General features: G+C 41.1%; 1 protein-coding gene across 2 annotated transcripts in view; it reads right to left on the bottom strand.

The window, feature by feature from the left end:
* GPAM (glycerol-3-phosphate acyltransferase, mitochondrial) overlaps positions 1–19,127 on the bottom strand; it is a 35,205-nt gene extending 16,078 nt beyond the window's left edge. The window contains exons 1-11 of one of the 2 annotated variants that reach the window (XM_088019794.1): positions 19,030–19,127; positions 18,559–18,638; positions 16,955–17,085; positions 15,703–15,825; positions 12,150–12,223; positions 9,773–9,886; positions 7,937–8,083; positions 6,778–6,874; positions 5,992–6,128; positions 3,205–3,304; positions 2,663–2,875 (exon numbers count right to left, since the gene is read on the bottom strand). In XM_088019794.1, the coding sequence (XP_087875920.1) occupies positions 2,663–2,875; positions 3,205–3,304; positions 5,992–6,128; positions 6,778–6,874; positions 7,937–8,083; positions 9,773–9,886; positions 12,150–12,223; positions 15,703–15,825; positions 16,955–17,056 (1,107 nt within the window). In that variant the 5' untranslated portion in view covers positions 17,057–17,085; positions 18,559–18,638; positions 19,030–19,127. The remainder of the gene's footprint in view (positions 1–2,662; positions 2,876–3,204; positions 3,305–5,991; positions 6,129–6,777; positions 6,875–7,936; positions 8,084–9,772; positions 9,887–12,149; positions 12,224–15,702; positions 15,826–16,954; positions 17,086–18,558; positions 18,639–19,029) is intronic. The other variant, XM_028092002.1, reaches the window with a different exon arrangement.
* Positions 19,128–19,829: the final 702 nt, after the last annotated feature.

Below are 19,829 nucleotides of genomic sequence, written 5' to 3'. Positions count from 1 at the left end.
GCAAGACTATGCCCGGGGAAAAGGACTGTCTCTTCAACAAATGGTGAAGGGAAAACTGGACAGCTACATGCCAAAGAACTAAACTGGACCACTTCCTTACACCATACACAAATATACACTCAAAATGGATGAAAGACCTAAATATGAGACCTGAAACCATAAAAACCCTTGAAGAGAACACAGGCAGTAATTTCTCTGACACTGGCCATAGCAACATTTTTCTAGATATGTCTCGAGACAAGGGAAATAAAAGCAAAAATAAACTATTAAGACTACATGAAAATAAAAAGTTTCTGCATAGCAAAGGAAACATTCAACAAAACTAAAAGACAACCTACTGCATGGGAGAAGATATTTGCAAACAACAATGTAATAAAGAGGATAAAGAGTTAGTATTTAAAACATATAAAGAACTTACACAACTCAACATTCTCCCTGAAGAACTCAGTCAGGGGCCTTCAGAGGACTCTCACGTTCCTTCTGGGACACCTTTTGAACTTCCCTCCCCGGAGACCTGCCTGCCAGGGCTCAGCCTGATGTTGTTGCTCCTACAGTGGGTTTGAAGTCAGGGCCCAGGGAACGTGCGGCCAGGGGAGGACGTGTCAGGGAACAGCAGGGCCTTGGCTCTGCCCTTCTCTCTTGTATCCTGTAGACTCACTTTTCTGAGTTCCGTGCACTGCCCCGAGGGCGGTCATGCTCCTGCTCTGCCCAGCTTTTTATTGGGGCGACCCTAAGTGGGTGTAGGCCAGGGGCAGCGGCTGTACAAATCAAGGTTTTGTTTCTTTGAACTTGCTCTGTTTTGCTGTCAAGTTGGAGAAGATTTTGTCTCCTGCCCTGACCCCTGTCCGGGTCTTCCCTGGAGTTCTTCTCAGCCGGACCTCTGGCAGTCCCGCAGGCCGGGAAGGGAGGCATGGGGGCTACACATCCTTGACACTGCATCATGACACAGGTAGTGTCTTGGCAGTGGGTGTCACTGCCTCCTAGGGTTGTAGAGCCTTCCTGGGCCCCATCCCCTTTTGATCTGAACCTTGGGCAGCTCTAGAGGAGGAAGCAGCCTTGAAGACCTGCCTTTTTCTATGCCCCAGAGCAGTGGCGCCCTGGCAACACAGGGTAGTTCTGGGGTTGGGGCACACCTGGCCCTTTGGCAATCATGGCACCTCCATTTGCCCATGGCACCCACCTTGCTAACCCCTCCCTTCGTTCTTCTTGCCCAATAGGAAGTACAGTCACTTTGTCCTCCTGTGGTCACTCCATTTCCTCTGTCTTGGCAGAGGGGGAAGAGGGGAAGCTGGGCAGTAGCTTTGGGTGGGGGAGGGCAGCTGTGGTCGTTTTTAATGGGAAATACCTCTCAGAGATGCTCCTAGGGGCTCCCTAGAGCCCCATCCCAGTGCTGGGCTGGTTTCCATGGAGATAGGGCACTGAGACTCCCTGTGAGGTTGCAACTGTACCTGGGGGGAGGGTCTCCAGCCAGGATCCGGCCCTTCCCTCCCCCAGATTGGTGGCAGTATGGCTGAGAAAGCTGTATTTCCACCCAGTTCTGGGTATATCAGTGTGTCTTGCAGAATCTTGGATCATTAAAGATAAACATATTTAAAAAAAAAAAAAAAATCCAAATAATCCAATTAAAAAATGGGCAGGGGTGACTGGGTGGTGCAGTCAGTTGGGCATCCAACTCTTGGTTTCGGCTCAGGTCATGATCTCGGGGTCATGAGATCAAGCCCCGCGTGGGGCTACATGCTCAGCAGAGAGTCTGCTTGAGATTCTCTCTGTCCCTCCCCAAACCCCCTCCATGCACCTTCTCTCTCTCAAATGAATTAGTAAATAAATCTTTTTTTTTTTTTTTTAAGATTTTATTTGAGAGAGAGAGAAGGAGAGACAGTGAGAGAGTACAAGCGGGGCGGAGAGGGAGAAGCAGGCTCCCTGCAGAGCAAGAGCCCGATGCAGGGCTTGATCCCAGGACCCTGGGATCATGACTCGAGCCGAAGGCAGTCACTTAACCGACTGAGCCACCCAGGCGCCCCTAGTAAATAAATCTTTAAAAAAAAAGTGGGCAGAAGACATGAACAGATAGTTCTCCAAAGAAGACATACAGATGCCAACGGACACATCATCAAGGAAAGGCAAATCAAAACTACAATGATATATCACACCCGTCAGAATGGCTAGCATCAAAATCACAAGAAACAAGTGTTTCAAGGATGTGGAGAAAAAGGAACCCTCTTGTACCGCTGGTGGGAATGCAAACTGGTGCAGCCAATGTGGAAAACAGTATGGAGGTTCCTCAAAAAATTAAACATAGAACTACCCTACAAGCCCATAATCATAGTACTGGGTATTTACCCCCAAAATACAAAAACACTAATTCAAAGGGATACATGCACTCCATGTTTACTGCAGCATCATTTATATCAGCCAAAGTATGGAAGCAGCCCAAGTATCTACCGACAGATGAATGGATAAGGAAGATGTGCAGGAAAATGCCACATTAGCAAGGCCAATCACACGGACACAAGGGATGACAGCTACTCACCCCACCCACTCTACCATGTTTCCTACAGTGCTTTAAATAGCAGCAAAAAATTCCTAATTGATTCCAAAAGCCCGTATCTAAAAGCAAAAGACTTGAAAGTGAAGAAGACGTTTGGGAAGGCAGTCCTCTTACCAGCTGTTCGCCATTGTAGTGACCTTCAATAATTCGATCATAGGAGATTCCAACAGGTATTATCAAGATGTCTGGAATGGTATTAGTAGACAAAGTATCTACCACAACTGACAAAAGTCCTGCCCGAGCACAGGAGGTTTTTCCACTCCTAGAGCGTGTACCTTCCAGAAAAATCTCTAAGAACTGCTGCTGTCGAAGTAGTTCAACTATATGCTGGAATATAAGGAGAATGTAAACCATGAATTCAAGACCACCCAACTTAGAATAAGCTCAGCAAAGTTAAATCTTAAAATAAACAAACAAAAACCTGTAACTTCACTACTGACAAAATATTTTATTCACAGGAATAATAGCAAGCCAGCTCCGCCGATGCTATATTTTGGTGATAACAGAAATAATCATCAACCCCCATACCCAGACAATAACCACTTAAATAATTACACAGACAACAATTTTTTTTTTAAATCTCAATCAAGTCTGTTTTTCCTTCTACTGTGATAACTACTATAAGGGCTTTAAGGGTGATGAGAGGGCATACATACTCCATGGAGCAAAGCTCTATAGAGAATATCCTTCCGTCCATCTGGCGTTTCGTCCAGCCTCCGACGTATGAAAAAGCCCCCAAGCTTATGGATCAAGGTACTATAAATTGAAGAACGCATCCGTTATTTATAAGTAAAAATGTAACAATATTCAATTCCAAGTTACTTCAAAACATATGCCGTAGGAATATAAACCACATGTGTTGTTTGAGCTGTTGACAGTGAAAATGTGGATGTTTTTCCATTTTCCATGTTACTGACATTTTTCAGTCATTTGCATCATTGGTCAGCCTTTAGAATATCACTTCGTGTACTGAAGCCCTACTAACCTACTAACATCTGTTCCAAACCAAAAGAAGTTTGTATAATATATTACCCTGCAAAGGTAATGTTACAGATTTTAAGAGGATGATGAAATACTGCTCAATTTGAAAACTGTCAAGGATCTCAGGACACTGACTGTTAGACATCCTGAAATCTGCCTTTGGCACATTTGCTACAAAATGAATGTGATGTTACAAAAGCTCCTTTGGGGAAATTTCCTCAAGAAAGTACTGCTTAGAGAGTGTCTCTGTAAGACAAGGGTAATTTTATCAAACCAAAACCAAGCACAACCATTTTCCCAAAACATGAAACAAAAATGTGCTTTATGTACACTTACACGGGGATAAAACGATTCTTTTCTCAACCCCATGGTTCTATGACACTGACAGATTTTGATACTGAGATGAAATTTTATAATACTTAAGGCAACGTTTCCAAATTCAGAGCCTCCTCTTCTTTTCAAATAGAGTGATATTAATATCAATGTATATTTTCACTATCTTCTTTCACTCTCTGAGAGCAAAACTATGAAAAAGTTCATAATGAATGAGATGAACCCCCCAGAGAAACAACCCACCCTGAAAAGTGGTTTGTGAACGGGCAGACTGGCGTGTAACAGAAGAAAGTGGCCAATAAACAGGCCAGGTCATCGACTGTCACGTCTGAAGGAAGGATGAGCTAAGCAACGCCCGGCACAGAGTTCATGAAAAGGAAAGTTGGATTATGAGATATTATCAATTTTTAACACGCATTTCGATGAGATTCTTCCAGCAGCACCTGCAAGCTGAGAACCTGGAGGGAATGAGTACAGGAATTACTCTGATGACAGGAAAGGCAAACTATTATGGGGCAGGGCCCCCCTAAAGCCCAAAGGGAACAGTTCTCTTGGCTCTAAGTCTGTGCCTGCTACCGACTTTCTGGTGACTTTCTAATGCAACTTCCCAGTTTTCCCAGTACTGGGAAGAGGTTCCCAGGAGAGTAAACACAGATATTCTAGTCCCTAGGGAAGCATGTCTGCCCCGCAGGGGGTGTATCGCATCGCATTAGAGCTGTTTGTTTATATTCCCCAGTAGATTATGAGCTATTTGAAGGCAAGGACTATGTAACTTCTTCACTCTTGTCTACAGCACAGCTGGTAAGTATCAGTGACTACACGAATGAATGGCTTCCCTTCAGCTATTCCCATGAGTCCGGTTAGCCACAGAACTCTGAGCCAATGGAATCAGGAAGGAGCTCCTTGGACTGTGAGGCTGAGGATCAGACTTCACAACACACAAAGGTTATTACGGCTACTTTGTGAGACCTTATGTGCACAACCCCCCACTCCACTTGCTCTCCAGTTACTGTAAATCCATCCTCCTCATACTCCCTACTGCTCGGAGCCGACGTCACAGATGCTCTCTGCTTTGAAATTTGAACCTGCAATGTCCCCAACCAACTAAACCTACTCCTCACCCATTCCCCATTGGTGATCAGCTCCACTATCTATCCAGTTCCCTGGTGGTAAATATCTGGGAGTCTTCCTCCCACAACTCCCCCTCTCTGGACTAGCATTTCGTCTTATAAATTCACCTTACTAAATACTTTTCCACTCTATGCCTTCCTCACCAAGAGCACCACTACAAATTTTAATTTAAGCCTTCATTATCTTTTGCCTAAACTACTTTAATAGAGTCAGAATTGTTCTAACACCCTGTAATCCAGAATGACTTTTCAAAATGCAAATCTGACCACTTTTCAACTACAGGATACACTCTAAACTCAGCTTAAAAACTGTTTTGACCTAGCTCCCACTCCCCATGCAATGACCACTTCCGGCCTCTGACCCTTCCCACTGCACCCTGCATTCCTATGCAATGACCACTTCTGGCCTCTGACCCTTCCCACCGCACCCTGCATTCTAACCCTACCAAATCGTCTGCCGTTTTGGGGCCGTACCAGGCATCTGAGCCTCTCGGCCTCTTCACATACTATTTCCTCTGAATGGAATGCACTGCCTTCTCCTGAAAAACCTCTAAAATATACTTTTTGTGTCGTATTATAATTATTATGTGTTTCTAGCACTACTAAATTATCAGGTCAAAGGTAACAGGTATGGTTCTTCTTACTTTATACCATCACCACGACCCATATCCCCACCCCCACCTTCCCTACTGCCAGGCCTGCTACAGTAATTTGCTATCTCATCTTTCTAATTGCCTTTTAGCCGTGTGATAAATAGTGCCCATGAAGTTGAGGTATTCACAGTTCAAGTATCCCACATAAAGCATAGAAATAACAGTGATAGTCTTAATGTCTTTTTGTACCTTTCAGATTTTCCACAATAAACATGCATGACTTGTATAATGAAAGCAAAAAACCTAATGTCATCTCTACAACATGTTTCAAAATGTACACTGAAAACACCAAAAATTCAAAATATAATTTTTCCATACCTTAAATTTCAAAATAAGTTGGTCTTACCTGAAGATGGGAATGTTCAGATTGTTGCCTGAAGCAATGTACGGTGCTTTGATGTTATGGCAGAAGAGAATGAAGGTCAGCAGGAGATAGTCAATATGTGATCTGTGAACTGGTAGAAATATAAGTGGCAAATTCATCTAGTAAAAGAAAAAATGCCAAATTTAAAATTCAAATGTGAATTTCAATCACACTTCGCAACTTCATATTTGGTTAGAATCACTCCAACGCTGGCTAATCAATGACTCATTCTTTAAAAACATTTTCCAGTAATATGAACTTCTTCCAATTTAACACTTCCTTAGCTGAAAACAACCACCACCACCACCACAATTAAAAAAAAAAAAAAAAAGAGCTGGGGAAGGAGAAGTGCAACTGAGAATTCAAGTGGACTTTATGTATTTCTGAGAGTCAGCCCTGATCATGTCAAAAGAGCAAAGTAAACCCCAAGCTTGGTTTGGCTTGAAATCATGGGCAGTCACTTACTAGCCGTGACTGGGCAATCTTTATCTGTGCTTTTATTTTGTCACTTATAAATATGGATTGTTCTATCTAATTTCAGAGCTGTTGCAAGGTAACTTACAAAAGGAATCCAGCACATTACTGGTAGGTCCTCCCTTACTCACCCCTCCCCAAATGCACAGCTACTGTGCTCATGTCACATGGGGGAAATCTTCCAAATGGGTTGGATGCACACAGGACACAAGAGAACATTTCCATACAAAAGAACTCTAAAATCACTCCACAAACATGGGGACAACAGAATGACAGATCCCACAAAATTCTTGCCTCAGTTGCAGCTTTAACCATCTCAAGTTGGCCTTTGTGAATCTGAATATTCCAAAAGAAGCTGTTGAACAGTTTGAGCAACACCCATCCCGTCAGTCTAAAAGAAGGGGGGAAAAAAAAAAAGAAATTCAAATGTATATACATACATTTAGAGAGTTGACTTTTGTCTACTTAAGTTTCTGAACCTACAACCGAAAAGTACTTGTAAGTAACTTAGTATGTGTATGTCTGTACCTGAACTATTGAATTAAAGAGCTGACTTTCACATGCACACTTATGGATACATGTATTTATTATAGACTAAAATCTTACATTTCTATTTATCTATTTATTACAGATGAAAATCTTACATTTCACTCAAATAGCACACTTTACACTTCAGAAGCAAATCATTAACAGAATATTTAGGTGAACAGAAAGCTGCATAAAACCACTCCCTTTAAGATATGGATATGTGGGGTGCCTGGGTGGCTCTGTTGGTTAGGCGACTGCCTTTAGCTCAGGTCATGATCCTGGAGTCCCGGGATCAAGTCCCGCGTCGGGCTCCCTGCTCAGTGGGGAGTCTGCTTCTCCCTCTGACCCTCCCCCCCCCCATGCTCTATCTCATTCTCTCTCTCAAATAAATAAAAATCTTTAAAAAAAAAAAAGAAAAAAAGATATGGATATGTGAAACCCAGCTCACAAGTCTAGAGATAAGTCAGCAGTCATACAAGGGCTGCTATCGATTAACAAAGATCAAGGCACCTTAAAGTCTACCACAGGGCTACTTTCCATGGAAGCTGAATAAGAATATAAGGAGTTTTGGGCACATGGGTGGCTCAGTCGGTTAAGCATCTGCCTTCAGCTCAGGTCATGATCACAGGGTCCTGGGATCGAGTCCCACATGGGATTGAAAGTCCCTCATCGGGGTCCCTGCTCAGCAGGGAATCTGCTTCTCCCTCTACCCTTTCCCCCTGCCCGTGATCTCTCTCTCAAATAAATAAAATCTTAAAAAAATTAAAAAAATAAAAAATAAAATAAAAAGGAGTTTTAACAACAGAATATGTCCAAACTTCCTTTGGACCAAAACCATTGTGCCAGGAAAGTCTAATGGTTCAGTCCCTGTTTGCTCAAAATAGGATGGCTCTCACTGAAAACTTTGTGCTTTGCCTCTTAATACCTGATCATCGTTGGTGAGACAGTGGCAACCATTTCTTGAAGGATCCTTTTGGCTTTCTTTTTCACTTTATTGATGGCTTTTGATTGCTGCTGAGCAGAACCATCAGGGTTTAATTCAGCAGCCACTTCTGTAATTGCCTCTTGTACTCTGGAAAACAGAAAATGTAACTAGTTCTATGCTACATTCTGCATCCAGTATTTTCTAAATCATAGCTATAAGTCACAAAACAAAATGTATCTTCTTAATATGTGATTAACACGAAAATAAGCTCAAATTAGATATGTTTTATCTGGCTGCCTAATAAATATTAAGGATATTATATTCCTAAATCAATGAATCCCTGAGGAATCTGGAAAGCAGCTTTAAAAATTTAACTCAAATTCACTGGGTAACAGCTACAGGAATTTGAACATTCCAGGTATGTTGCGGGGGATACAAAGTTACACTCTACCAGAGGGGAGAGAAAGGTTGTGGCTTTAGGCAATACTCAGAGGTATCCAAAGCCCACTGCCAAAGTAATGTGTGATTTTTCTTTTAAAGACCTAATTTATTACTCATTTATATAGTGACTTTATTAGTAGAACTATATGTGACACTCCCTAGGAGGGATCAGAGAGGGGCATAAATATTTACAAGTGTTTGCCATATCAACCCAGTAATTTAAGAAAGCTCAAGATTAAAACAACACAGAGCAATAAGCAGTGAAGTAAGACGTAAGATCTAATCCAGTTTTGTAAATTTTCCATGTGACTTAAGGAAGAACCCATGAGGTTAAACCTCCTTAAATCACTTTTAATATCATAGTTACTAGTCAAAACCTCTGGATGGAATGAAACATCCTTGAAGGTTTTTACCTAGAAAACAGAATATACAATAACCCAAAGGAGTTTCAAATAATATGTTTTCTCCCACTGTTGCTACTGATTTTAGACTAGTACACAGCAAAACCGCATATAACCCCATAATTCATTAATTCAAAAGTCCAATTCCACAGACTGCTGATGCACCTTAGGCCATTCCTTTAATACCTTTATTTCAATCTGGCCAGGAATGTTTTTACAAGTAATTGAGAAGATAATTAAATCTCCATTATCAACTATTTATTCATTCATTCAATATTTATTGAGTACCTACTACATGCCACCACTGTTTGGGCCTTAGCAACCACACTACAGGGTTTCTAAGCAGTCTTTCAAACCACTCTGGTCTCTGGCTCCCCAAATCCAGATAGATGTCTACCATGGTGACACCAAATGAGGTGGATCAGAGACCGACCTTCATGCAAACTCTCATATTCTAACGCCTAAACTTGAGAATGATTTATTTCCCCACTCCATCTGAGTTCCAGTCAGTCTCCCATTTGTAAGTAAGCTCTTCTGAGAGCAAGGACAGAATCTTATTCTCTTAAAATTTCTAGTAAGGATTTCCTAGCACAAGAATTTGTGCCTAGGTACTCAAAAACTGACAGAAATATCAAATGTGTTTCCCTTTTGGCTATAATGATAAGAAACACAATGTCCCAACATTCGTATTACAGAAAACAGAGAACTGGAAATATGTTCATCTCTGAATTCCGACTCACCTTTCACATCTTAGAAACCCATTCGATTGTTAATGCATAAAACAAGACTGCTATTTCCAAAACCATCAGTTCTCCTACTTTTCCTTGCTTTCCTTTTGAGTTTAACATTTAACATTTGGAAATGGAAATCCCTCTTGAGACAGAGTCCCAGAGAAAGTAAAGGTTAATAAAGGAAGGCAAAAATTCCTACCCCACTTCCCCCCCAACTCCCCACCCCCCGCCTCTTCCCTTTATAACAGCATCCCCACCCTTACCTACTGCTGTTCAGTACATTTTCAGCCACATTGGTGGCAAACATGCCTTTATGGACATCTCGCTCTTGAACAAAAAGCACATAAGAAAGACGTCTTGCAAGCCATCCTCTGTGCCTGCAATGTGAAAAGGACTTAGCAGAGAAGTCATCTAGGTACACCTAAAACAAACTGCTTGACTTGTAGTTTCCTGCTATAAAAACAAAGCCTTGTTTCATCTATTCCTGAAATTTGGTGTTCTCCTTTAGCAAATTCTCCTTAGTAGTTCAGGATGATCTATGCAATTTCATTTCTGATTTCTTTTGTGTACACTCAACTAAAATTTAAACTTGGAATTTGTGTACTAAAATGCTTGAATGGCGTTACTCTGCCAAATAATAAACCAAATATAAAAACAAAAGAAATTTAAAGTCTTACTTTATCAATATATTTTTTAAAAGTATGCTGAATGCTATATATATATATGTAACTTATAGCTATGAGCTATAAAGAGATAATCCGGAAGTCTTTTCTACATGAAGGGCTAATTTTTTATAAAAGGTAATTTTTTTTTTATCTAAGGCAATCACTGACTCTGACAAAGCTGATTAGTTGACAGAAGTCAAGGATAATTAAAGTATGGTCTAAACATTTGCACACTGGGCTTATGAAGCCAGAAGTTCTTACCTCCCCCCCCACCCCCCCACCCCCCCCCAACATTTGACATATCTAAGGGATAGGACTATTCCCATTGTTGTTGGTAACTATGTGTTACTTATATAGGGGCTTGGGACAGAGACCTCAGAATAACAATGTTACAAACCTTCATATGCAATGATTTGAAACCATTTGTAATGATTATATAATGCCTCATTATCATTTCACGCATAAAGACACTCAAATAGACAGATTTCAAATATAAATGCATGAATTCTGAAAAGCCCTCAGTTAAGGAAAAGTAACTGGAGGAAGAAGTGTTGATTAATCACTTGTTCCTTCATCTCTTTTTCTGACATTCTCTTTTTCTACCTCCTTTCCTTTGTCTCAATTCTCTGCAAACATGACCCACTATGTTAAGTGTTTAATTCTAAATTCTTCCTTGAGTGAACACTTTCACAATTGTTACTAGAATGTGCAAAGTCCCAGCTCTTGATGAAATCCTTCTGTAATGGATTGAAGGCAGTGTGTGTGTGTGTGTATGTGTGTGTGTGCTTAAAAGTGTCTAGGCTTTGCTTCATGTAACACACAGAGAAGTGAAGTAGCCAGCTCAACTGCACAGGCAGGTCATCACACGGACTGGTTTCAGATCACCTAGTCAGTACAGTGTAGGCTTTTTTTTCTTAAATGCCTTCAACTGGGGACAACAAATGAACCCTTTGGCTTTATACATAAAATGGCTACTTACATAAACAAGGGACTCTATGAGATCCCTTAGGATCTTAAGTCAAAAAAGAGAGAAAAAATATCAGGGGGCCAGAATTGCTCCTCTCTCCTTTAAATTTAAAAGAGAGAGAGAGAGAGGGAGAAGGGTAGCATGGGATTGGGAAAAAATATGTCCCCTGACTTTGGTTCTATTAAAAAAAAAAAACAAAACACTTTTATATGCAGGCATTGTCATGCTCACTTATTACCTCATCACCAAAATATGATCAGTAACATCAGAAAGCCTTCAAATTTACATATTTGACTTCTTGGATCAATTTTCACAGAATTTCAAGAATGTCTCATCACCTGAACCTACTGCTGACCTATTCCAGGCATTTACTCTTAGAACTAAGTAGAAGGACTGGCAGCGTTTTTGGCTGCCATTCTCTCCTGCCTCACAGACATTCACACAACCTCCCCTCACCCCTCCCTTATCCCCTAGCCTAGATTCACATAAAACAAAGCCTCTTTTCTCTCACTGGGATGCCTAACAGCCCACCCCCAAGTGCCTGACGTCTGGAAGAATTCTAAAGAAAGTCTTAAGCTAGTAATAAAATGAAAGAACATTTGCTCAATACAGGAATACATCTTCTAAAACTCCATAGATTAGGTTTATTTCAATTTTTAAGCATAAAATAATAAGTCATAAGACATTCAAACTTACCCTTTCCTCAGACAAATCTTTATCACGTTTTGGTACACTTCAGATATAAAATCAATATGCCAAATAGAAAGAGAAAGCTGTAAGTGATATCTACACTCTCATGAAATCAGTACTATATAATTACATAGTGGTAATAGTAACCAGTCTCTCAGGGGGCTATGCTACTTCCAATTTTTAGATAAGGCCTCTTGTGTCAGAAGCTCAATTCTATTAATTCTCAAAAAGATGAAGAAATTCCTCTTAGAGTATATCCATTGATTATTATAGTTTTTCTTTTGAGATGTATTAGAAATAAAAGAAATTTCTTTTTACCTTGTGTGAGTTTCATTGATATAAATAACATTCCGCAAACCCAAAGATGGGATACTGGAGTTGAAAAATTTATCCTACACGAAACAAAATAAATGTAGACATAAGTATACAACTGGATGGCTGGTGAAGAGCTCACATTACTTCTTTTTTTTTTTTAAAGATTTTATTTATTTGAGAGAGAGAGAGCATGAGCTGGGGGGAGAGGGAGAGGGAGAAGGAGACTCCCCACTCAGCAGGGAGCCTGCCTTGGGGCTTGATCTCAAGACCCTGAGATCATGACCTGAGCTAAAGGCAGACGCTTAACCAACTGAGCCACCCAGGCATCCCACATTACTACTTCTTGATAACTTTTGTAACTCAAGTATAAAGTTAAGCACTGCTTCAAAAATCTAAGTGATGAAGAAAAATGCTTTATTGAAAAGTACTTTTTAGTCTTCAAAGAAGGTCACAAACTCAGAATTAAGGCTTACCACGTTGCAAAGGAAGCTGTGCCTCCCTTTCCTGCCTCACTCCTTACCTCCAACCCAAAAGAGTTGAAGCTACTGAGAGCTTATTAAATCACTGACAGGAATATTGGAGATTTCAGTATTCCCCAAATGCAAAAATACCATGCTAAGTAGCATGTAGTTATCATTAGATTATTAAATCCAGCAATAATCCTGACACAATAATTATTATCCCCATTTTACAGATAGGAAAATTGAGGCTGATGGAGGTTCTAATATTCAAATCTACATCTTGCTCTAAAGAGTACGGTCTTTATTTCTCTAAAATGACTGTTTACTTAATTGGAAAATGTACGGCTAAAGGTCACTCTCTTTACAGGAAAACTTAAAAGGATAACTCAGAGATAGTTCTTCTGGAAAGAGAAAGTCTGTAGCTTTATCAGTGTGGACAAAAAGGTAAACATTCCACAAATAAATGCTGGGAAAGCATAATGTACCTTCAGTAGAAGATATAAAAATATTTACTTGGAATCTCTTTAGAGATAAGGAAAACAGGGTATCAGAGAAAGGGCAGCAAATATCAAAAATTACTATGAAAGTACTGTTTAAAATTATTTTAAATAAACATGCCACGAAAGAACTTAAAATCAAGTTCAACTCCATCAGGTACTGTATTTAAGCAAAAAACAATTATTTACTATACAACTCATCCATGCCCACCCCAAAACACCCCCAACCACCACCACCAAATAATTTCCTACACTCTATCCTGACGCCTAGGTGGCTCAGTCAGTTGAGCTTCAGACTCTTGGTTTCGGCTCAGGTCGTGATCTCAGGGTCCTGGGATCGAGCCTCGTTGGGCTCTGTGCTCAGCACAGAATCTACTTGGGATTTTCTCTCCCTCTCCTTCTGCCCCTCCCCCATGTTCATGCGTGTGTTCACTTTCTCTCTCTAAAATAAATAAATCTTTTTAAAAAAAGAATACATTAAAGTCAAGGTATTATTTTGACTTTTTAAGGATTTGAAATTAGAATTAGATGAGATGCCAGTCTAAAAAGAAAAGTCACATGATCATTTATTTAAATTTTTATTTCTACTGGCCTATTAATCTGAACTGCCCTCACTCCTAGACTATAAATGTCATGGTCCTTCAATTCTACCAAATTCCTGCAACAGGTGCTTGTGATTTAAAAGGAACAATATTTATAATTAAGAATATTTAACATAAATTGCTTGGGTCCCACACAAATCTTTCCCAAGTTAGTGAACCTTTACACCAGACTCAGAATTCTACTTCCTGCCAAGCCAATCCTGAGTAGAAAATTCACACAGCACAGTCAGCTACCCACACAGGTTATAAGCAATGTCTATAAATGAAAGGCACTCAAAATGGCAGAATTTCTGTCCTGATAACTGGCCCATCCCAGAAAGAGTTAACATCCAGGTATACTTTTTTTTTTTTTAAAGATTTTATCCATTTATTTGAGAGAGAGAATGAGAGATAGCACAAGAGGGAAGAGGGTCAGAGGGAGAATCAGACTCCCTACTGAGCAGGGAGCCGGATGTAGGACTCGATCCGGGGACTCCAGGATCATAACCCGGGCCGAAGGCAGTCACCCAACCAACCGAGCCACCCAGGTGCCCAGGTATACCTTTTAAAAGGTAACTCTACTGCCCAAGAACACAGCCACTTCGATTCTACATTCCCGGGCTAACTCATCCATCTAGCAAATTACCAACAGAAGCTTGCCTTTCATCCAACTGACTCTTTTCAAATACTACACTGTAATGTGAAAGATTCTGCATGACATGTGTTTGCTTCACCAAAATATAAACAAACCCGCACATACTCTATTTAAAATCTTCAGCCTAACATTTTATTTTTTAAAGACTTTATTTATTTGAGAGAGCGAGAAAGCGCGTGCGCGCGGGTGCTTGAGCAAGTAGAGCAGGGGGAGAGGGGCAGAGGGAGAAGCAGACTCGACTCAGGACTTGATCCAGACGCTGAGGTCACGACCTGAGTTAAAGGCAGAGGTTTAACTGACTCAGCCACACGGGCACCCCTTATTTTGTTTTAAATAGATTTTATTTATTTATTTATTTATTTATTTATTTGGGGGAGGGTAAAGAGAGAAAGAGAAAATCTCAAGCTGACTCCACGCTGAGCACAGAGCCCGATGCAGAGCTCCATCTCACAACCCAGAGATCATGACCTGAGCAGAAATCAGGAGTCGGACACCTATCTGACTGAGCCACCCAGGCACCCCAATCCTAACATTTTAGTAACCATCTTTCACTATAACAGTCACCAGATACTCACCCTCCCTACCCATCCCCCCTGCAACAGAAACTTAGGAAAAGGAGAGTAGGGTAAATCCACAGCTTTAAACTTCACTCTGTCCTGCTATCTCTTACACATCTCACTAGGATTTTAACAGTGAGTCAAAAGTTCAACATCTAGAAGTTCTATGAAGGTTCCCATCAACTCTTTAAAATTAAGGAGGGCATGTGATCGATGAGCACTGGGTGTTAAGCAACTAATGAATCATTGAACACTAAATCAAAAACTCATGATATACTATATGTTGGCTAAATGAACTTAAAAACTAAAAAAAGAAATAAAAAAAGAAGAGATCTAAAAGTAAGATCTACTCTTCCCCTAAAGTCATACTAAACTAAAAAAAGAACCAGGGCGCCTGGGTGGCTCAGTTAAGTGGCTGTCTTCAGCTCAGGTCATGATTCCAGGGTCCTGGGGCTCCCTGCTCAGCAGGGAGTCTGCTTCTCCCCCTGCCCCTCCCCCTCCACGTGCTCGATCTCTCTCAAGTGTGTGCCCATTCTCTCTCTCAAATAAATAAAATCTTAAAAAAAAAAAAAAAACTAAAAAAGAACCAAATTATCACTTAGCATCAACTGTTTGACCGGTATTTACTGAATAAATGAATGGAAAGAAAAACTGAGTCAACATCATTACTTGGAATATTTGGTTTATAAACATGGGCCTAAGTTCTAAAAATGAATTAAGTCCATTAAGACTACCCAATAATAAAATTCACACAAAGTTGGAATTTCACTGTTTATTAAAGGTCAACAAGCAGTAACATTCTTACCCAGCTCTGGGGAGTACAGGAATAACAACATCTTCCAACAAATGGTCTCTTCCGGCTCATTAGGCTTTCTTTCCATTTTAAGGTTGCAGATCTGAAGACGGTAGGTCTGAAACCACACTCACCCTAAAAAATGTTAATGGAAAAAAAAAAGTGTCTGAATGGCAAGAGAACTGTATTTGTCCACTTGATCTCTAAAACTAAGATATTTCAGATAGATGAGAAACCTAGACTTGGGTTTCTTTTGGTAGTGTAAGTTTCTCAGTGATTTTCCTTTATGGTACTCCCCTCCATCATCAACACTTGGAACAAAACTTGGAACATAAGCAAAATTTGAGCACCTAAGAATAGTGATGGCTAGCAAGGACTACCGCACACTCAGAGGTTCAAAAACAGTTTTACAAGGTTCAACAGCCCATGACAGCAGCAGGATGAATAAAACCAGACTCCTGGATCCATATGCTAACAGTTAATATTCCTCTTCAATCCTGGACGCCCACAAAAGCACTACAAAGCCTTACTCAGTAAGCAAGTTGTTATGCACAGCTTAAAATATTTTACTTTAAATAAAAACAAGGTAAACTTATATAACATTCCTTTATCCTGACAACAGAGTTTAAAACCTGGAATTCTTATCAGAGCTGTATGTACTGTCCAATTAGGGTCAAATTCTGCTCCTCTGTTCTAAACATTTTGCTCATTGAGCTCATCAGTTGCTCATATCCCACTGATACAACATTCTCAAAACTAAGCAAAAAAACCCCAAAACTCTGACATCATTTTTATATAAAGCAGATAATGTTCAAGAAATATTTTAAACATGCCATGTTATGTCAAAATAGAAAAAAATACAAGAAAATGCATGTCCTTTGAATTGAGATTCATACTAAAATTTTTATTTTTTTAAAAAACTTTATTTCCATTACAAAATTCATAATTATGGAAAATAGATTCAGAAAGTATCTTTATAAGTACACCACCCAAAACAACTCCTAGGTTTTTCTATGCAAAGTATTTTGCTTTTTTTAACACAATCACTATGCTTAAATATCCCACCCAATTTTTTCTTCCCAATTAACACAAAACCATAAGAATGTTTAAATATTAGGCTCCATAAACATATCTTCTAACAGCTGGAGGCAGTTTCTGTAGCTATTAACCTCTATTTGATACTATGTTGCTTCCAGCTACCTTCATAAACAACACTGAGACAAACATCTTTAGGTTGAATGTTTCTAACCTGTATTAAACTTACCCATTCCTCATTTGCATGCTTACATCGACCAACACTGCATTCTGATGAATTTGGCAAATAAGAAACATCTATTGTGCCAAGGGTCAGTGCAGATTCATCCATGTCACAAGAAGTAACTCCCAAATCATGTGCTATAAAAAATATACATCATTTAAATTAATGACTAATCCAGACAGTAACGACCAAAACTCAAAATTCTGACCTCGACATTATTTTGCTCCATCATAGGATGTCAAATGAACTACTGTGGACGTCCACCATGTTTAGTCAATGTGTAAAAGCAGACTTTGATGTGTTTAAACTCAACAACTCTGGTAGACTGTTCTGATTTTTTTTTTAATCAACATTTGTATCTTTAGATTTCCTGAACAAAATAGCCATGAATGTGAAAGGGCACATAACAGCTTATTTCGGGTAGGTAACAAAGAATTATTTCATTTGCGTTAATAACTGCATAGTTCCTGGGAGGATGAAGGTATGTGTTTATTTAATTAAATAGAAGTTATCTGTATGCGCACAAGTAGATGATTTTTTTAAATTACGTGCTGGGAATTTTTGGTCATACATATTATGCAATATAAAAATGGTGAAGGCAAAGAGGGCACCTCTAAAGTTTCCCACTCAAAGTGAATTAAGCTCTCAATTTTCTTGTGATGCCTTAAATGCAATGATATTTGCACTTTTAATACATTTACAAAGCTCTAAATCAAAACCATACCATCTTGAAATATCTGATTTAAAAAATTTTCATCCTTGGCGTGCCTGGGTGGCTCAGTTGTTAAGCAGCTGCCTCCGGCTCAGATCACGGTCCCAGGGTCCTGGGATGGAGCCCCACATCAGGCTCCCTGCTAGGTGGGAAGCCTGTTTCTCCCTCCTCTACTCCCCCTGCTTGTGTTCCCTCTCTCGCTGTGTCTCTCTGTCAAATAAATAAATAAAATCTTTTTTTAAATAAATAGTTTTCATCCTTTTCAATAAGCCTTTTCGTACCCTAAGGGAAAATTTCATTAACAGTGAACTGCTTAAAAAAAAAAAAAAAAAAAAAAAACAGCGATTAACCTAAAATATAAAAACTTCCTAACATAATTCTCAAATTGCTTTAGCTTTTGGCTACTTCTCACCCTGCCTTAAATTACTCCTTTAAAACTCTGAAAGGTCACGTCCAGGGTAACAGAGTTACTCCCCATATGGGTTTGCTGCAGTAACGGTTATTCTCAGCACAACCATATCGTCCTTAACTATTTGACATGACATCAACCTAACATAATAGGCCAGTTGAGAGAACAGTAAAGCAATGCACCTGGCATGAAAGCTCTACACTATTATGAAATAAATCACCTATCAGTTTCACATGCAGAATGTAGCTACAACAGGGGGAGCCCCGTTGCTGCCTGAGAAAAAGAAGTTGCTGCTGGCCCCAGCGATGGGAGTAGTGGAAGACAGTCTGGTGCCAATAGGAAATCAGGGTTCGCTCCTCCCTCCCTACAGCGTTTATCCAAGGTCAAGAAGTAAAACAAAATCTGGAGGCGCCGAACTATAAGCTGAGGTGAACTAACTCCTTTTTAAAGGAACAGAGACAGGAGGATCAGCTCTGAAGCCAAACATACCCAAGTTCGAATCCCCCACTGCTGACCATCTGCGTGTTTTTTGAACAAGTTGGTTAACTTCTACGCCTTGGTTTCCCCATCTGGAAAATGGGCATATGATAGATCTTACCTCCTGGGGTTGCTGGGAGGGCGGCACAGTACCTATAAAGCGCCTAACATAGTGTCTGGCACACGATGTGCGCTCAGGCCAGTCATCGGTTAAGTGTCATGGGATTGTCCCCAGCACCAGCTGCTCGCAAAGCACCCCAGCTGCCTGAAAGCCAATGCCCCCACGATCCCTTCAGGTGCAGAGGCTACTCAGTCCACAGGAACTTCTCCCCTCCTCCCCAGGGGAGCCCATGCCGCAGCCCGGTCTCCCGACCCCCACCCGGCACGAGCCGGGCCCATTTCTCAGGGGGAATCCTGGAGCTCCGGGGAAGTGGACAACCTGCCGGCGTGGCGCCGGGTCCAGCGGAGAGGGCGACGACGCACCTGTCGCGGCGCTCCGGGCCCGAGCAGCTTCCCGCAGCCGCTCTCGCCCTCGCGGTCCGCACCCCGCAGCTCCGCCGGCTCCGACTTCCGCTCCTGCAGTCGCCGGCACTTCGAGTCTCGGCCGGTGCGGCTGCAAGGTCGCGTCGCGATGACGCAACCGGCGCCCGAGAGTGAGCGGAGCCTCGGCGAGTGCGCCGGCCCCGGCCTGGGCGGGGGACTGCCGAAGGCTGGGGGGGTGGGGCTCCCGGGCTCCGCGTGCGGATCCGAGCAGAAAGTGTGCACAGCAGGGGGCCAGGGGGGCCAATAATGGAGTGTAAGTGCCTAACCGAACGGGTACTCCGCCTAGACGCTGAGTCACGTGAGGGTGTTGTGCGCGCGCGCTACGCGGTCGTGCACGTGCGCCTGAGGCTGCTTTGGGTCAATTCTGCCCATCTGGAAGTCTGTGCCTACCCCGGGCTCTTTTGGGACTGTTCGCTTGGGTTGTTTGGTTCCCGTGTGTATGTGTGGTCTGTCTTATGAGATTTGTAAGAATATGCAGAAATTGTTAGGGTCGGGGGAGGTGGGGATTGGGAATGACCCTGTTGTGTAATTTCTGTAACAGTGGCTGAGTACCTTTTCCTCAATAGAATAAAATGAGCTGAAAGAGAAACAAGGCTTGAAAGAGCCCGAGTCCAAGTTTGCCTGCCTTTAATTCTTCATGGGGCACAAAGAAGTTCTTTCACAGTATTTGTCATGCCATTGACAAAGCAGGTGGTTTTCAAGAATATTAGCAGTTTGGAAAGCAAAGGATAACCTTTTAC

The sequence above is a fragment of the Eumetopias jubatus genome, unplaced genomic scaffold (assembly GCF_037043125.1).
Source record: "Eumetopias jubatus isolate StellerSeaLion01/CBP00866 unplaced genomic scaffold, mEumJub1_p1.0 scaffold_17, whole genome shotgun sequence".
NCBI lineage: Eukaryota > Metazoa > Chordata > Mammalia > Carnivora > Otariidae > Eumetopias > Eumetopias jubatus.
This window is presented reverse-complemented; position numbering and strand designations above follow the sequence as displayed.